Source organism: Sardina pilchardus, chromosome 15, assembly GCF_963854185.1.
Source record: "Sardina pilchardus chromosome 15, fSarPil1.1, whole genome shotgun sequence".
Taxonomy (NCBI): Eukaryota; Metazoa; Chordata; class Actinopteri; order Clupeiformes; family Clupeidae; genus Sardina; species Sardina pilchardus.
In genome coordinates this window covers 20,074,102-20,092,262 of record NC_085008.1, presented here as the reverse complement: position 1 = coordinate 20,092,262, position 18,161 = coordinate 20,074,102, and the positions used below count along the sequence as shown (strand labels likewise).

Genomic DNA, 18,161 nt, shown 5'->3' with positions numbered 1-18,161 from the left:
TTATAACTTTATCATAATGTTACATGTAGGCCTACATGTCACAGTTATTTTCAAATATTACATAATGGTAGGCTACATGTATCGGTTGATGGGGTTGTTTTATTGTATGGAAATTGAGTTATAAGCGGCTCTGGGCAATCCATAGGGTTTCCCATCTTGAAGGAGTTTCTTGCTCTAAGATGATGTTATGTTATTTATAAACAGTCAACTGTAGCAGTGTCAAACTTCATCAATGTCCATAATACAAAATAATTCAAGTTTGGTTTTATTAATATATTGGGATGAGCAATCCCCAGGGTGTTTTACAAAAGCTAAGACTGACATCCACCAAGGGCTTGAATTATTCCCTCTTTGAAAAGAACCATGGCAACAGGTTGCCGATGTGTATCCCAATAGAATTGTACTGTACAAGATCAAAAGAAATGGAGAGAAAAAGTAAGAGAGATGGAGGTGTGGGGGTGGAAAGGTGGGGAGGACTGGACAGAAAGGTGGATGATGATTTCTTGGTAATAGTTTTCCCTGTGGCACATTCTTCACTTCAGATTGTTTCCCTTGTATACAGTGATTCATGTGTTCCACACAAAATGGAAGGGTTCATAATGCGCTGGATGCATTCATTCCACGAACACTCAATCTTACCTTTATCTTCGCTTGGCCTTCTTATGTAAGTACAATGAAAAACTGTATAGGCCTACACAAGGGTGCATGTCTTTCAAAACACAGAAAAAAACCTCTTGTGAACACCCTCAGCAGTTGAAATGACCCATTCACAAATATGGGTTTTAACTGTAATTTTCGGCCCTATGAAAGAATATATTTGCAGCCCATCCAAAAATAACAATTTTGGTTAATATGTTCCATGAGGGCCCCCTATCGATTTATGGCCCTTGGAGTCCTCCAAACCAATCCTGGTAATAGTAAAGTGAATCTTGAAGGTGGTTACAGTAGTGGTTAATATTAGTAAAAAGTTAAAGTAAAAAAAAAATCGACCTTTTAATAAAGCTACAACCAGAACAATAGCTACTTTGGGATTAAAACAGTTTTTATTTAATGTCAACACATTTCATATTTACATTTTTTTTTATTTAAATTCTCCAAAGTATTTATTTAATTACAGTTCATTCAATGCTATATAATTTAACACATGAAGATTCCTGTTTATGTTGTGGTCTGGCTCTGGCTATCTGTAAGCTGCCAGTTAACATTTCAACAATCACCAACTGAGAGTGGAAATATAAAAGGAATAAACATGTCACATGTTTGTGTGTGTGTATATATACACAAATACAAATTTAACATAAATAGTTATTTGAAAAATTGGTAACTGACCAAATAGATCTCTGGGAGATAGTATAATTTATTGGGGTGCAGTAATTTGAGAGAGAGAGAGAGAGAGAGAGAGAGAGAGAGAGAGAGAGAGAGAGAGAAAAAAAACAAAACAAAACAAAACTTAATATAAATAATTAACCATATAATGTCAAAATATACACAGGAAAAATGTCTAACTCACTGATTAACTATTTGTGTCTATTGCAGCACCATGGAAAAGCCAATGTGACATAATTTATTAACACAATGTTCATATAAATTAAGTTTAGTACGAAAGAAATGACCAAATCCAAATAAGTACTTGTACAACAGAACATATCTTGATGTAGCCAGTACATACAACTTTGAATAAAATCTTGACACAAGCACCTACACTTGAAGGCAAAACATACAGGAGGTAGAGCACCATCTGATACGATGTACGAGTCCAGGGTGGACAACGGATTTAAATTTACAAATAATAATAAAAAAAAAAGACTTGATTGAAAAATGCAATTATTTTATTCCCGCAAATAATGCACAAGCTATTGCACTCTTAGGAAGTTATATGTAGACAGTGCTCCACTGGTGGAGTCTGTATTCCTCCATCGGCAAATGGGCCTGGTTGACTAGAGACAGGGAAGAAAGGGTGGGGAAAACATGGGAAAGGAGGTGGGTTTCGGGCCTTCTGGGGATTCAGGTAGGGAAAGGTAGCAACCTTGCTCTGGGTACAGCAGTCACTCTTGGTCTGGACACACCATACCCTAGCACCACTACTTGGACAAAAACAACAAACAAATTACAAAAACAAAAAAACAACAACCAACAAACAAACAAACAAACAGAGAATACAATATTCTTGATAACGTGTTGGCAAATGACCCTCGTCCTGTGCTCCCTTTTAAGGACACAAATCCATTGAGTTCTGTTGAGTTCTTCAGAATTAGTCAATATAGTCCTACAGATAGACGCTGTTACTTCGTTGGGCCATCGCAGGGGGACTGGTGTGGCTTTTCAGAGGAAGCTGCACTGTACTCTGCTTGTGACCTCTTGACGGCATCCATTTTGAATGGATAAAGCTGAGGTGTTCTACTTCTTTTTTTTTTTTTTTTTTTTTTCACAGGCCTTGGTTGACCTGACAGGGAGAGGAAGCGAATGGGTGGACGATTGAGCACTCCGTCCTAAAGAAAGCAGATAGGCCCCACCTCAATGTGTCGCAGTTCTCCTGGCTGCGTAGCTGTGAGCCCCTGGAGGTTAACGATGGGAAGCTGATAGGTGTCCTGAGTCTGAAAAAGAAAGCGCGACCCGTGCCAGCTGCCATCTTGAATCTTGAATAGGAGACAAGAGAAGATAATGATCATTCAAGAGATACATAAAATTAATTAAACTGATTTAGAATTCAATCTATTCTCAGTCTGTATTTGTCATTATTGAGCCATTATCAAGGGCTAAGCTATACGCCATTCCTGAGGGCTAAATGAGCCACTGTTCTATTGCACTACTAAAAGGAAGTCCACACAAGCATAGAGTATTGAGCAATCCCTATTATTATTTCAAATTATTTCACAGTAGTTTACCATCACAGAATTGGACCGTACCTCACACTCATCCGAGAGCACATAAGGTTCAAGTAAAGAGTCCATCTCGAAAATCTGTCCATTCCAGCCCCTGAATTGTAACGGTGGTTTTTGGCTCTGTGACGCTGTTGTTGACCCCCGTGGTGGGTCATTCAGGCAGTGGACAGTTATGGTCTGCATGGCCTCTGTGCTCAACAGGTGAAGGAACTTCATCTGGACTTTCCCAATGCCAAATGTCATCTATGATTGCCAGAATGTAAAATAGATTTGAATGAACACTAGGTCATGCAACATTTTAAATGCCCTTCAAGATACCAATATGAACAGTAAGACCACATAATGATAGTATCTATACCGTTAAAAATACAGCAGGGACTGTTAAACATATACTGTAACTACAATACCATATTGATAGTCACATTATAAAAGTTTTCCTTAGCAAAATGCACATGTGCATATTAAAATGTTATTTTGGATTTATGAATGCAAGATTTAGGAGGTCAATGTCATTCATAGACACAGAATATTGTGTTTTCATTCTCAACACTATTTTGGATACTTTATACTGGAAGAGGTTACCTTGTTTGGTGCAACTGGGTGGATGCATGTTTGGCCACCTGCTGTGAAGTTGCAGAACACCTCAATGGCATCTGACGTACAACCCAAGTTTGGGTCAATCCAGAACGGTCCTAATGGATGGAGTCAGGAAAGAGACCGTTTCAATACCAGAAGTGCAATTTGCAGAGGTTTCTTTACCTTTGTATCTCTTGGCTCGCATCTACTAAAAACAACAACTTTGTTGGAACTCTACGTTCCTGCAAATAGACACATTCTTTGGATATAACAAAACATAGGGGCCATGTTCCTTTTTGATTGGTGTAATAACAGGAAGCTCAGTGGGTAAACAGGGAGAGAGGCCAGGCAGACACTCACCGTCGGCTAGCTTTTGTTGGCAGTCTAGCAGGTCCCTGCAGAAGCGGGCCGGGTTTTCTCGGGTGCCGATGGGCTTTTTAATGCTCTCTATGACGCTGCTGAGGTAGCGCAGCGTCTTGAAGATCTCCGAGTTCTGATCCGCCTGGGCCATCTCTGTGTTCTGGAAGTTCTTTAGGTGTAGGAGTGGGCACATGGGGGGAAGGGTGAAGACGCATGCGCAAAATATTAGAAATAAACACAATAAGACATTACATTTGAACACAACCAACAAATAATAGAGGTATATCAATACTTGCTGTCATGAACGTGGTCTCATCATAATTCACACTTTACATATGAATGTACAGAATGACATGTTAGTAAATTATGGCTTATAAAAAGTAATGAATATCAGATATCATTAGCTAAGACAAGACTAAGACAAAACTGATATGGAAAATAAATAAAATAAATGTGTATCGTCTGTTTAGTGTAGTCTGGTAGTCTTATTAACCCTGACCCTCACATAAAAAAACAACAATTTGGTTTGAACCAAATGTTTCCAAAATGCTTTGTTTTTCTGTCCATCAAGACAAAACAGCTCTTTGCATGCAAGCACATTCCTATCAAAGCATTACACAACCATTTACGCAGAAAAGACATGCAAGCTTTCATCAACACAGTTCCCCAATTTCCTCCGTTCCGTTGGAACAAGAGGGTGAGAAATGAAACAGATTGATGTAGAGATGGAAGGGAGAGATATGCCAAATGTGATGGAGCACGACACGGGAGACAGGAAGGAGGAGGGGGTCGAGTCCCTGAACAGCAGGGCGTGGAGAGACGAGGGCGGCGGTGGGATTACCTCCATGCGATAGGGACCGTTGGGCTCCATCAGTATCTCCATAGCTGTGTCAACATCCACACGTTTCTTGGGGCACAAAGCGAGAGATGGAGGGTTAGAATTCGGAGCGAAATTGGGAGGAGAGTGAAGAGGAAAGCAAACAAGAGCCTGAGTCAACAAATCAACTCCACCACTCACAGTGGGGTTGGTGGGGGTGAGGGTTGGGGGATTTAGGGGGGGGGGGGCAGAGGACAGACTACGACCCTAACGGACTCGGACTCGACTGTGAGCGCTATCCTCCCATGAAGTGTACACAAACATCACATTCCACCCGTTTTCATCATGCAATTATTATTTTTAACGAGCCTACGCTCAATGGTGACTGGACAAACTAAACTTCCCCACCACCCACCCAGGGTGCCAGGGGGGCACTTAGGCAGGGCGCCTCTGCACTTTCATGGGGGTCTGGGGCAACAGTGGCACACCACGGGTTCGGCTCATCTTTCCTGAGGTGCTGACGCACTTTGAGCTTACCTCCCCATCGGGGGCCATATAGAATGCCAGGGCTTCATGTTTTCCAATGGGGTTTATGAGACAGGTCACGTTCCCCGAGCACACAGTGTGGTCATGTTCTCCACGTGGGGTAATTGCTAGTGCCGGTAAATGCAGGGAGTAGGGGGGATTTTCCCTGATATATGCTAGTCTCAGCTAGGTAGATCAGTGCTGTCTTGCTTGGCTCGTTTGACAGTTCTAAAGTCAATCACAGCCCCTGCAACTTTATAGTGCCATGCTACGCTGCCTCCACTACTGCTAAATTTAAATGTGACACTCTGACAATCTGTGACCATAACTACTACAGGGTTGAGACGTCTGGCTTCTGCCCAGTGGTGTAGTCTAGTTCGCTGTAGTGGATATACTGTGTGATGTAGAAGTTAACTGTAGAGGGTATACTGTGATCAACCCCAAATGTTAATATGTACAGTATTCTTGCCTATTTTAAGTGGGTATGAAATGGTGATGCTTTTTAAGTGGTATACTGCGTAGTCCTGCGTATCACATAGACTACACCACTGCTTCTGCCTACAGAAACCTTGCTGAGTCGCTCAGGGCCTATTGGTTGCTTCTACTGCACAGATTATGTGGTGACTTTAACGCTTTATCTAGGACACATAACTAATAGGTCAACTTCGCAGCTTTCCTCAGCTCACACACATGCCTTGTAGGCTTCTGAACCTGGACTGTGCAAGTCATGGCCTGTTACCACACAAACATAATAAGGACTGCAGGAATCAAAAGGAGGTCAATAATAATGATACAATTAGAGTTATTACCGTGGGGCCTGGAGAACCAGGAGGACCCTAGAGAGAGAGAGAGAGAGAGAGAGAGAGAGAGAGAGAGAGGAAGCAACATTAACAAAAACTGTGGGATCTCGCTGTAGAACATGAGATGCAACTGCTGTAGGCCTACAATGTGAAAAAAACATGCAAAACACAATGCAATGTTGCACAACACTACAGAGACCTACACAGACACACATGGCCTTTTTAATGTAGCACTGCAGAGTTTATCACCAGTTTAAGCTGAAATATATCCCGGAATTTTAAAGACAAGCTTTAAATTCAACTGATTAGTGATACGGTCATATGAGCTAGCAGCTTGAAGCAAAATAGTCACAGCTTTGAGGCCTCCATCCATCATATGTACAGTAAAGCATCCTGCAAGAGAAACACTTACTCTGGGCCCTGGACTGCCTTGTGGCCCCTGGGGCCCCTGAAACAGAAACAGAAACATGCCTCGTGTTACTATGGTAACCCCTAAGGCACACACAGAACTATTAGAATCCCATATGGCAACAAGCCAGCAGCAGAACATGAACAAAACATGAAGATTCACAAGATGTGTTTGGTTATTTAACTCGGTTGCTGTTGTTCTCCAAACGATACCACTGTGTTTGCAAGGGGGGTCTAAGTGACCCTCCTTCTGAGCCCATGAGGACTATGATGAGGTCAAACAAATGATGAACTCGATAGCAATGGTTGTTTACAGCCAATTGTGCCGGTCAACAAGACTAAGGGGCTTTCAGAGTGGCCGCAGTAAATCTAACAGGCTTGTATAACGAAGTGCAGGCACTCTAGGAAAGAATGTGACTGCCCCCACAGGCTGACTGTGAGAACTGCACATAAAAACACAGCAGAGCTTGGGGAGATGCAGGCTGCAGCTGGCCTCCATTATGGAGTGTATTATGGTTAGGCCCCAGCATACAAGTCAGTCTCCTTCTCTTCACTCTTTCTCCCCTCATACCAATGTGTGTGTGTGTGTGTGTGTGTGTGTGTGTGTGTGTGTGTGTGTGTGTGCATGTGTGTGAGTTTGTGAGTACATGTAAGCTTACATATTTCCATTCGGAAGGAATCATAAACAGTTTACATGACTAGGCCGGAGCCGAGCGCTGAGTCATGGAGCGATCCACCTCTGTGATCTACAGTGCAAACATTATGACAGTGTATTTCCTGCCTGCACATCTCCGGAGAGCATCGTGGCTAAATCGATGCCTCGAGAGTCTGTGTGCATGATTGGCAACCAAGTTTACTCAGCCTTTGTGTCTCTGGGATAAACAGTCAGCACCTCAATGACAATTAGGCTGTCCACATAATAGATAATCCAACGCTTTAGAAAGACATTTCAAAATTGAACCAAAATGCAAATGTTTACACTTGAATGTGTATATGTGGTCCTCAGAGACTCAGAGTTCAATTTCTGGTGTACAATTAAAGTGACAAGACTTCTGTGCTTACCATTTCCCCATGGCTTCCTGTTGGACCTCGAAAGCCCTAGATTGAGAGAGAAAGAGAGAGGAGAGAGTTCAAAGAGAGAGAGTGAGAGAGTCAAAAGAGAAAGAGTGAGATAGAGAGAGATAGAGAAAGAAAGATAGAGAGAGAGAGGACATAATGTTATATTTGACTTTTTCCAAATTAACCTTTTTTTTCTGGAGACACATAAAATAAAGCAGGTGATTGTGACCTCACTTTGACAGAGCTGCCCTATTCCCGTCTCCCGAGGGAGCAGTCGGTATGGAAACACTTAAGGGTTCTGGCACTCTGTCGCACTTAAAAAAGTTCTCGTTAAAAGTCTGTTTGTCTTGCAAACAACAGGGAGTTCTATTAATTCATTGTGGCGCAGCAGGTAACATCCCCCCCCCCCCCCCCCCCCCTTGTCAGTCTCACAATCTCTGTGCATACATCCCTTCCACCGTGAACCCAGCTCGGTCCACTGTCTCATATCCATAATGCACAGTATGTCCACTCTCGTGCATACACAGGGAAACCAACCACACACACACGCACAAATGCACAAACGCACACACATATGCACGCTCGCACACACGCAACTCCCACACAAACGGTGAAAGAACTGGAAATCTTACTGGCATGCCCATTGGCCCCATCATCCCGGCTGGACCGACAGGACCCGTGTATCCCTACAGAGAGCAGAGGAGCGACTCCGTATCAGCACAAACACAGGCCAAAGCATGGACAGCGAGAACATCTTGTTTTGTTCGTCTTAAAAACCTACCACAACACCGATCGGGCCTTTTGGACCAGCTATGCCTCTGAAGCCCCAGTCTCCGTCTGGTCCCTACAACAAAACAAACGCACAAAACAAACAAACAAGACACTTTTGAAGCTTCGTAAACAAATAAGAAACGTTGAGCCTTCAGCTTGGTTCATAACTGAAACCTCATTGATTTCGTTTACAGTCCTGACTTCATCAAAGAGCCATAGAGTGGACAGTGCGGCTCTTAAACAGGACAACAGTGTGAATGGTGCAAATGGCTGCAGAAGCAGTGAAAAGGGGGGGGGGTACACTTACCTTCGGGCCGGGGAATCCCTGGAGGCCACGCATACCTGGGTCTCCTGGTTCCCCCTGCAGGAAATGGAAAATAAGCACCCACTCTTTGACAAGCCCTCCATTTGTCATTCAAGCCAGACGGGCCCTGTCCAGGAGAGCGGTGTGAACCGTTTTCACGTCGGCCCCCACTTCCCGTCTCTCCATCTCCCCTTACCCACGCACATGCCGTTTTGTCTGGCTCTGACAAGGCCCACAGGAACACCCACCCACCACAAAACACACACACACACACACACACAAAAAGTGGGGCACACTGCGGTGGTTGTGTCTGGGTACTGCTTGTCTGTAGATGTATTTGGGAGGGGGTCTCGCTCTCTCTCTCTCTCTCTCTCTCTCTCTCTCTCTCTCTCTCTCTCTCTCTTTCCACATCATTCACAGTGGAAGCTCCTTTTTTCCCCTCCACTGGGATCGTTGGAGACGGGATGGGAGAGGCCAGGAGCAGCGGCGGCCACCCTCGCCAAGAGGGAAAGGGGATCTGACCGGCGGGCCCCGAGCCCTGGGCCCTGGAGTCTCCATTTCACCTCCTGGCAGCGCTCTCATTACTCGCCCCCGCCGCCAGCCAGCGGTTATGTAAGAAAAATGGAGCACCTCGTTTTCAGGTCCCCCCTCGTCTCTCCCTCTTCGCTGCACTTCTGCGTCTTACATAAGCCGTCTCTGCCAGGCGGAATGTTTCCAGTCCTCGCCTCGCTGGGATCCAAGTGTCGGAAAAGGCACGGAGAGAGGCGCATATCTGACCCACCGCAGCTTAGCTTCCCCCCGATCGTCTGCTATATATAGATCCACTTATGGATTAAAGGCATGTGTGGGACTTTGTGTGGGCCCTTTTTGGCATAGGACGACCCAAACAGAAGACGAAGAAGTGGAAGCGAAAACACAAGAGGCCTGATTCAGCTGCAAGGCGATGAGACCATTTATCTCTCTCTCTCTCGCTCTCTGTCTGTCTCTCTTTCTCGCTCTCTCTCGGTCTCTCTCAATGCATGTGTTTCATGTGACGCCAAGTAAACTGACTGAGCCAAGGGACTATCTATCATCTACAATCCAGCAACATAGCATGCGGACACAGCAAAAGTCATCTATTATCCAATTTACATTCAACAGACACATTTGTCCCAAACAGCACACAGTGCTGTGAATGCTTACATTTAACAAGGCCTTGACCGGCCTGCTAATGGAGCCTAGAGTTTGCATTTCCAACAGTGTTTTATCATTGAGGACCACACTGGTAAACAGCGGTAGTGTTCTGTCTGATGGATGGGCTGTTCTATAGTATAGGCACAGAGATACTCACAAGTTGTCCTTTGGCCCCGGGGTCACCCTCCCTTCCCTGGTCTCCAGTGCTGCCTTCCAGACCTTTCATTCCAGCGGGCCCCCTCTCTCCTGGAAGACCTGTCTCGCCCTGCGGAGAAGAAACCCAGCCCAGATGGAGTTAGGAGTCCAGCGGCGGCCATCAAATGAACTTCAGTCCCTCCCAATCATTGAAGATAGACAGTTTCAATGGCAGCCGGGCCAGCGGGAGACCTTGACCAGCCTCGTGTTTACGTCAGCTATCTTGACTTGAGTATGGTTCTCATCACACATCTGGGATTCTGACTTGCGCAGACAATCCGGACAAAGGCTTTGGGTTTGAGGGGGCCAAAAACATTAAAGTTGCCTTTTTGAAGTCAGATAATTCCACAGTATCACTTCCAGAGAGTCTTAAATAAAAGGGGATGTTGAGTAAAAAGGAACAGAGCAGTGGTTGCTGTGGTGGACCACTTGGTTCTTCAGCTTCCTTACCTTCAGGCCTGGTGGTCCTTTGTCACCGATTAACCCTGGAAATCCCAGTTCGCCCCCCAGCCCTGGTAGGCCAGCTCGTCCTTCTGGACCCGGATTGCCACGTGGACCCTGATGATAAGACCGTCAGTCAGTCAGTGGTGGAGCAGCATTTACCAAGCAAGGAGCGTTCTTGCTGAATTAGTTAATACTGTTTGAAGAATCCAGCCTACTACAGTAATTTCCCGAATATAAGCCGCATTGTGTATAAGCCGCAGGACAGTGTTTTATGCCAGTTAAAAGAAACAAAACCATATTGATACCATATTAACTGTCCCCGTGTATTAACCTCATAGCTGAGGAAATTATGCCAAATCAATGTATAAGCCGCGGCTAATAGTCGGGAAATTACGGCATTTACATAGTACGTATAGAACAAAATCATTGAGTAAAGCTGTCCTATTTCCTAGCATTGCAATGTCCATTTGACGACATGACTCTAACGATGACAAATTTGACACTGAATATGATGGATGTGTTTATAAAATACTGTATACTTATCAAGGTTAATTTTAGAGCTCTTAAGTCTGAACTGTTGACATGGTTCATGTTTTAAGTCGTCTTGGAGACAAACATATGCTAACAAATTACCTAGCAATTAGCCAAACAAAGCACTGAGGCTGAGTCATGCTATCATTTTGATCACCATTGAACATTAACATCAACATTACAAGCATGGCTTACATCGAGGTGAAGCTTTGCACCACAAAACATCAAACCTCCTCATAGTCCCTGACAATGTGTTTATAAGGTCACAAACACACTTTGCTCTGTTATTAAAACGAATGCACACTGGTTTTCCATGGTACGAGAGAGAGAGAGAGAGAGAGAGAGAGAGAGAGAGAGAGAGAGAGAGAGGGGAGTTGAAGAGAGGGTGAGTACAGTATCTAAATAGCAGATGGCGAGTGACAAGCTGCACGTACAGGCTCTGCTGCTGGCAGGCCACTCACAAAACTCATGATTGTGTTTAAATCCAGACGCAAAACAAAAGAGAAAAAGAGACAGAGAAAGAAAAACCCAGAGGGGCAGACATGTAGACCGTTGTTTCCCCTGGTGATGGTCACAATGGTCTGGTATCTAGCGCTGCCTGTCGGACTAAACTTGCCGTGGAGCAAATGTTGAGCTGGCGTTTCTAAGCCAGGAGCGACTTGTGGTGACAACCACAATATTAGCAACTGTCACAATCTTAAAATGACAAGTTTGTGCTTTCGTTGGGTCATTTCAGGATTCCCCAAGCAGACTTTTCAGGCTTTCTTCAAAAGATGGCGAGGCACTCTGTCTCCTGCCAAGACGACTGTGAAAGTTGGCCGCAGACGTCCCTCAGTGAGCACTGAACCAATCTAGCAGCACACACTGTACAACTATAAGCGACGCGCGGTCTAATCTTGTCCCTGGCATGCTGCTGTTTCCTTCTCTGTTTTGTGTTGGCGTTATTAAAGCCGAGAGGAAGGTGGAGGGAGACGAGAGGTGAGGAGGTCAGAGACGAAAGCGAGCGAGCAGAAGGACGACAGCAGCGGAGGAGAGCAGCGGAGAAGAGGGAGAGCGAGAGTGGCCACGCTGAAAAGTCTTGGCCAGACAGAGGTGCAGCAGGAACTCCATTCGGGTCTTGTTTAGAGTGGAAACAGGAGCTGGCTTCTATCTTTCCTCCCCATCTCCTGTTTATTTAGAGGGACTGATTTGGAGGTTGCCATGACGGATCCCTGACTGCTTTGGCTACCTGCTGCCAACACAAACACCTGCCGGCCAGAGATTTCACCCTCGGCTGGGATTGGAGACAACCCTTTCATTCTTTTATCAATTCACGTGGAAGTAGGAAGCAATAATAATAATAATAAAAAGGGCTGGAGTAGGTCGACTCTGCTCTCCCAGGGTACTCCTGGGAGATTGCTGGTGTTTTGAGTTTCCCCCCTGTGTGGTGTGTGTGTGTGCGTGTGTGTGTGTGTGTGTGTGTGTGCGTGTGTGTGTGCGTGTGTGTGTGTGTGTGTGTGTGTGTAAAATCGGCCTGTTTCCTGCTGGACTTCACACTGCTAAGGACTCTCTGTGTTCCTCTTAACTGCAGGGACATTAACCTGCACGCTCTGCTCCTCTGGTCCCTACTGTTATGCAACCTGCGTGGGCTACACACACCTCCACACAGACGACACGCTAAAAAGAAAACAACATTTCTGACATTATGCGTCAGCCCAGTCAATCAAGAGAAACTTAAGAGGAAATGTTTCTCTTCTGCTGCAACCATTAAGGCTGGGAAAAAAGTGTACGGACTCATGTTAAGGTGGATTATGGCAGGAACTCAGCATGAGGCAAGAAGTACAAGAAGAAGTACATAGGTTTATTTCTCTAAGCTGATTATGGCACTGTACAAGTTGCCTTTCCAACCGATCTTTCTGCAGATTGAACAGCAGCTATTTGGCCTAATTGGTGTGGCGTATGACTTTGGGATATTTTCTAAATTGACTCCTTTAAACGGAGGGCGAGTGCAATGGGCAAATGACACCCTAAGGCAGGTTTTCTATGAGTACTTTTTAAAGGAGGTTATATAATAGATTGACTCCTATTGCCCTTTCATTTAATGTGATGACGGGGATAACCATCTGCTAGAGTACAGATTAAGGGGCCCGGAGCTTGCATGTGTGTGAGGGTGAGTGTGTGTGCTTGTGTGCATGTGTGTGTGTGTGTGCGTGTGTGTGTGTGTGTGTGTGTGTGTGCGTGTGTGTGTGTGTGTGTGTGTGTGTGTGTGTGTGTGTGTGTGTGTGTGTGTGTGTGTGTGTGTGTGTGTGTGTGTGTGTGTGTGTGTGTGTGTGTGTGTGTGTGTGTGTGTGTGCGTGAGCATATGTGAGTGTACATGTACATGGGTGTGCATCTGAGCATGTGTGTGTGTGTGCGTGTGTGTGTGTGTGTGTGTGTGACTGTGTACAGTATGTAATGCGTACTTCTCTCTTCCCTTTCCTCTGTGTATAAACGTTTGTCTTACCCATCGTCAACACACACACACACACACACACACACACACACACACCGACACACACGCACGCACATACACACCTTGTGTCCAGCCATGCCTGGGAACCCTGCAAACCCTTGTAGTCCTGGTGGGCCGTCTGCTCCTGGGTATCCTTCCGTTCCTTTCAGGCCGGGAAACCCTGTGGGGCCCTGGGAGGCACAAGACACTGGGCTTGGTACACGTCTACTGTGCTAACACCCCACACGTCCCCTTTCATCTCCAGCAACCGTCTGGAACTTAGAACTTAGAACTCTGGATCTTAGAACATGACCGTCACCTCTACTGGTTGTGATGCAGTGTGATTAAAGTTATAACATGATATCTCACAGACTGTAAGAACAAAAATAAATATTTTCTTTTAATTTACAATGTTCAGTTTTATTCAGTGCTTAGCACTCAGTTCAATACTTGCTTCAAGTAAAGGGATGGTGCTTTATTAGCATGTAAATGGGAACATTGAGCTTAAAGTATAAATTAACTTGCTAAATGAAGCTGCTGTCTACAGATGTGAAGGTCACTCACCTCAACACCTGGACTTCCTGTTAGACCTCGAGCACCCTTCTTTCCTTCAGCTCCCTTTAAGTCCACACACGTACACACACACACACACACACACACACACACACACACACACACACACACACACACACACACACACACACACAGACACACACACACACACACACACACACACACACACACACACAAAAACACACACAAACACACACACACACACACACACAAAGGTGAAAGAAGAAACACAGTGAGAAAGTGCCACATGATCAACCTGGAATGAAAAGCCTGATGAAAGAACTCAGCAGAACAAACAGGACCTGGGGAGTCTCAGGTTAAGTGGAAGATTGTGAGCACGTTCAGGTCTGCAGCCTCCAAAACCTGGACGCGAGCCTGCGCCCGTGATGTGACAACCAGACGGACTGACAGCAAAATCTGAGAGAAGTGACCATGGACTGGCCCCGACTGGCCTTTCCGCCAGATTTAATGGTCTGGTGGAGAAGGCAGTCTGGGGCTTTTGCGTTGCTGGCATAGCCAGCCTGAATATATTTAATTGGGACATCTGACCAGCACCTCACGTTTCTAACTCTTATCCTTTTCATGCTTAATGAGCTACGATGAAAAAGCACCAGATCTTTTTTTTTAAATAGTTTTAATCATTCAAGATTGTTCTACAATTAAACGGAGGAATTTTTCCTGGACTTCTTATACTAGATGATTTGTTGATATGAGGTCGGTGAAATCAGAAAAGCTTTATTTTATTTAAAATACAAAAATTATATGGTATATGGGGATTTTTGAAGACCAGTGGCAAAGACAGCCGCGATTCATTTCACAGGGCTTCGCAGGATCCGATCTGTGCTGCTATTTGGCTTTTGGCCGGCGCTACACAGCAGACATCGTCTGAGCCCGACAAGTGAGGACAACTGTCAGAATGTGCTCAGGCCGTCGTGCCAAGTCAAATAAATCCACACACGGTCTGTGCTGCCCCACAGGATACTCACTCGCCTCTGACTGGCAGGGCCTCCACCTAACATGTTGGAGCGAGTCAAAAGCATTCAGATATCTATCTGATACCTCTCCTACCCGTCCAAAGGAAAGATTTTTACAATTTTTGGGCTCCAGGACATCATATATCGGGTTTTTCCCTGCTCAATGGACATTATATAATAACAGACATTTGAGTTTAAATATAGATGTGGTATTTTTTTGCAACACTTACTAGAAACACATTTTCGCACAAGGGTCTTACACAACTGTATCGTTTATAGGCAGTGTTTGATGGAGGATGGAAACTAATATGAAAAGTGGTGCTAAAAATGACATTCTGAAGATATTTGGCTTAAAAATGGATTTGAGACAAAGACAGAGCATTGGAAGATTCTTTCCAATAAGCCATTTAAACATATTTATGAGTTTTTAAGCTAGATCAAGCCTGGTATCAAGACACCAGAAAAAAAGGGAGTCTTACGCTCTGAAAAAAAAATGGATATCATCAAGGGACAAACAAAACATTCTCCGGAAAACTTTGAAGTCAGGAACCTCATTAATCTCATAGTGGGTGGCCGAGAAAATTGTTCTTTGTCTCAGCGAGTGATCTTCACAAACCTCGAAAGTATTTTCTAAATTTCTCTCTCTCTCTCTCTCTCTCTCTCTCTCTCTCCCTCTCTCTCTATCTCTTTTTCTAAAGAAAAGACATGGAAATATTATTAACATTATTCCTACTTTCCTATCCTTTGAGTTTGAGGGCATAGAACATTGACTGGCAACTCTATGGGTTAATGTTCACTGTCCTACATGGCTCAAAATCAGTGCTGGGCCAGTTCCACTGCAGTGGCATCACTGAACATCCATCAGACTGAAGACATGCTGGGACAGGACTCAGATTGCTTGGCACAGGTGGCACAATTGCAGGGCTGATATGTGGAGGGGAAAGGTGTTGGAAGCCAAGGGCAAGGCTTTCATCTGACAGGCCAGGAACAGGGCCACTAACCTGGGGTCCTCTTTCTCCTTTGGGTCCTTGCTCTCCGGGGCTTCCAGTTGGCCCCTGCAAAACAGACATCCGATTAATTTGTACAAGCGTGGCATTCTCGTGTGGATATTGCCATAAATTGGCCTTGAAAAAAAGAAAAAAAAACAGAACCACTGCCTTAACTAATCTCCTTAGGGCAAGTGGGTTCGGCCAAACTTTCAACCATGCGCATAGGCAGACAGACAAAAACAGATTAAATATCATAATCTAGCAAGCAACTCTGCCCTGACCGAAACCCTCGAAGTATGCGTGTGTGTGTGTGTGTGTGTGTGTGTGTGTCCAACACAAAAGGCTTTTGCTATTGGTTTTCATAATGTTTGAAGATTACCAGACGTAGCAGTGTTAACGTCAGCTGAAGCACAGAGCTCTACAAGCTAATCATATGCATGCACGTCCTCCGCATCCTGACCCACTTTAAGTAAAGTGGGTCAAACGTACTCGCTGCCACACACACACACACACACACACACACACACACACTTTCTGCTTAATGAGAGACATGACCGCCATCCGTCTTGGACGGGCTGCACACAAGTTTGACTTACGGGTGGACCTTGCTGACCGAGGGCTCCGCGAGGTCCCGAAACGCCAGCATGACCCTGAGGAAGAGACCCCAACGAACACAAAAATATGAGAATAGGTGTCTTTCACAAGCACTTTGTGTTGAATGTTCTCAATCAATATTGCATGTGTTTGCACGCTGTCTTGGAATGGAATGAGATGGAACAGAATGGAAATTAATATCTATTGATTGAATATGTTTCTATGTGCTGACATGGAATGCCAAGGTTACACAAATATGTCTTCTTTGTTTTGATTAAGGAGTGGTTTTGGTGCGTTGCTCTTGAACTAATTTCTGCACATTTTAGGGGGCCTACTGGGGACACAAACTTGAGAAGCGCTAGGGGAGGGGAATGAATTATTTCATATGGAGTAATTAGTCACAGCAGCTGGAGGTGCAGCCAGCAGAGGTGCAGCCAGCAGCCTGCTGGGTTAGATGAGAGGAGTGGAGGAATGAGGAGGTCCAGATGCACACACACACACACACACACACACACACACACACACACACACACACACACACACACACATATGCATGCACACACTGTCACATACACCCACACACACACACACTCATATGCATGTGCACGTCTGCACACACGGATGTGCACAAACATGCACGCACTGTCACACACACACTTGCATGTGCACACTCACAGATAGACAGACACATACACACACATACACATACACACAAAGCAACTATTCAAACACACCCTCAACACACAAGCACACCTGCCCTCCAACAGAAACACTCAAGCACACAGGTATACAAAACAGTCAACCACACAGATAAACAGACATACAGTCGAGCGGAAACTAAGGCCCACCATGGCCGATTCTGAAAGGGGGCTTTTATTACGGTGGGCTGCAGGTGGATTTGACTTAATGGTTCCCATAAATTCGGCACTCAGCAGGAGGCCAACACTCTCCGGTCAGACGGTGGCCGGCTAAGAGTCTTTTAATAGGGCCCTGGACCTCATTCAATAACGGGCAAATAAATATTTCTCTGAAGGGGCTTTGAAATGTTTTCCTGCGGGGGCAGTGGAATGCCTGCAGGAGGACTTAAACTTCCTCTTTTCTGTCTGCCCTTGTTTAAAAGGGATTCACCTGCGTTTAACCTGTGGCAGGTCACGCTCTACTCCGCTTTCATCTCATCAAACAGGGCGCATCACCAATAAGTGCTGCACTCATAAAAAAAAAAAGTGAGCCGCTTCATGGCAGTAAGGAAGATTGATAAGCTAATTGATGGTGGGAAAACAGCTAAACATGTGATTATGAAATGCTGCTAATCTTTGTTTTTAATCTGAAACGTACATCTGGCATCTCTAGCTCTCCAACCCTCATTCCAGCTCTACCTCTTTTTTCATTTTAACCCCCCTCTCTTGCTATTAATCATAATGTGTGTGTGTGTGTGTGTGTGCGTGTGTGAACAGCTGTATCACACGTTTGATCTAAAGAGGTCATTTGTAAGAGGAACTTGCCTAAGACAGAGAGCAACAGGGTGTGAAGGAGAGAGAGATGCTGTGATATGGCAGGTGAGGGCTCTTTACCTGATAGCCATCGTCGCCCGGTTCGCCACGCTCGCCTCGCTCCCCGGGGGATCCCTGTCCAAACAAGGACAGCGTCAGTGCACAGGGAAAAGTTTTACATGCCCCAGCACAAGGCACACACACACACACACACACAGACACAACA

At 45.0% G+C, this 18,161-nt stretch overlaps 1 protein-coding gene across 1 annotated transcript in view; it reads right to left on the bottom strand.

Moving 5' to 3' along the window:
* Positions 1–1,382: 1,382 nt before the first annotated feature.
* The window catches only part of LOC134102478 (collagen alpha-1(XXIV) chain), a 107,726-nt gene continuing 90,947 nt past the window's right edge, over positions 1,383–18,161 (bottom strand). Inside the window, exons 43-60 of the mRNA XM_062556586.1 lie at positions 18,017–18,070; positions 16,448–16,501; positions 15,864–15,917; positions 13,880–13,933; positions 13,399–13,506; positions 10,321–10,428; positions 9,833–9,940; positions 8,506–8,559; positions 8,209–8,271; positions 8,060–8,113; positions 7,431–7,466; positions 6,373–6,408; positions 5,970–5,996; positions 4,660–4,725; positions 3,819–3,987; positions 3,465–3,574; positions 2,907–3,125; positions 1,383–2,636 (exon numbers count right to left, since the gene is read on the bottom strand). Coding sequence (XP_062412570.1) covers positions 2,490–2,636; positions 2,907–3,125; positions 3,465–3,574; positions 3,819–3,987; positions 4,660–4,725; positions 5,970–5,996; positions 6,373–6,408; positions 7,431–7,466; positions 8,060–8,113; positions 8,209–8,271; positions 8,506–8,559; positions 9,833–9,940; positions 10,321–10,428; positions 13,399–13,506; positions 13,880–13,933; positions 15,864–15,917; positions 16,448–16,501; positions 18,017–18,070 — 1,521 coding nt within the window. The 3' untranslated portion in view covers positions 1,383–2,489. The remainder of the gene's footprint in view (positions 2,637–2,906; positions 3,126–3,464; positions 3,575–3,818; positions 3,988–4,659; positions 4,726–5,969; positions 5,997–6,372; positions 6,409–7,430; positions 7,467–8,059; positions 8,114–8,208; positions 8,272–8,505; positions 8,560–9,832; positions 9,941–10,320; positions 10,429–13,398; positions 13,507–13,879; positions 13,934–15,863; positions 15,918–16,447; positions 16,502–18,016; positions 18,071–18,161) is intronic.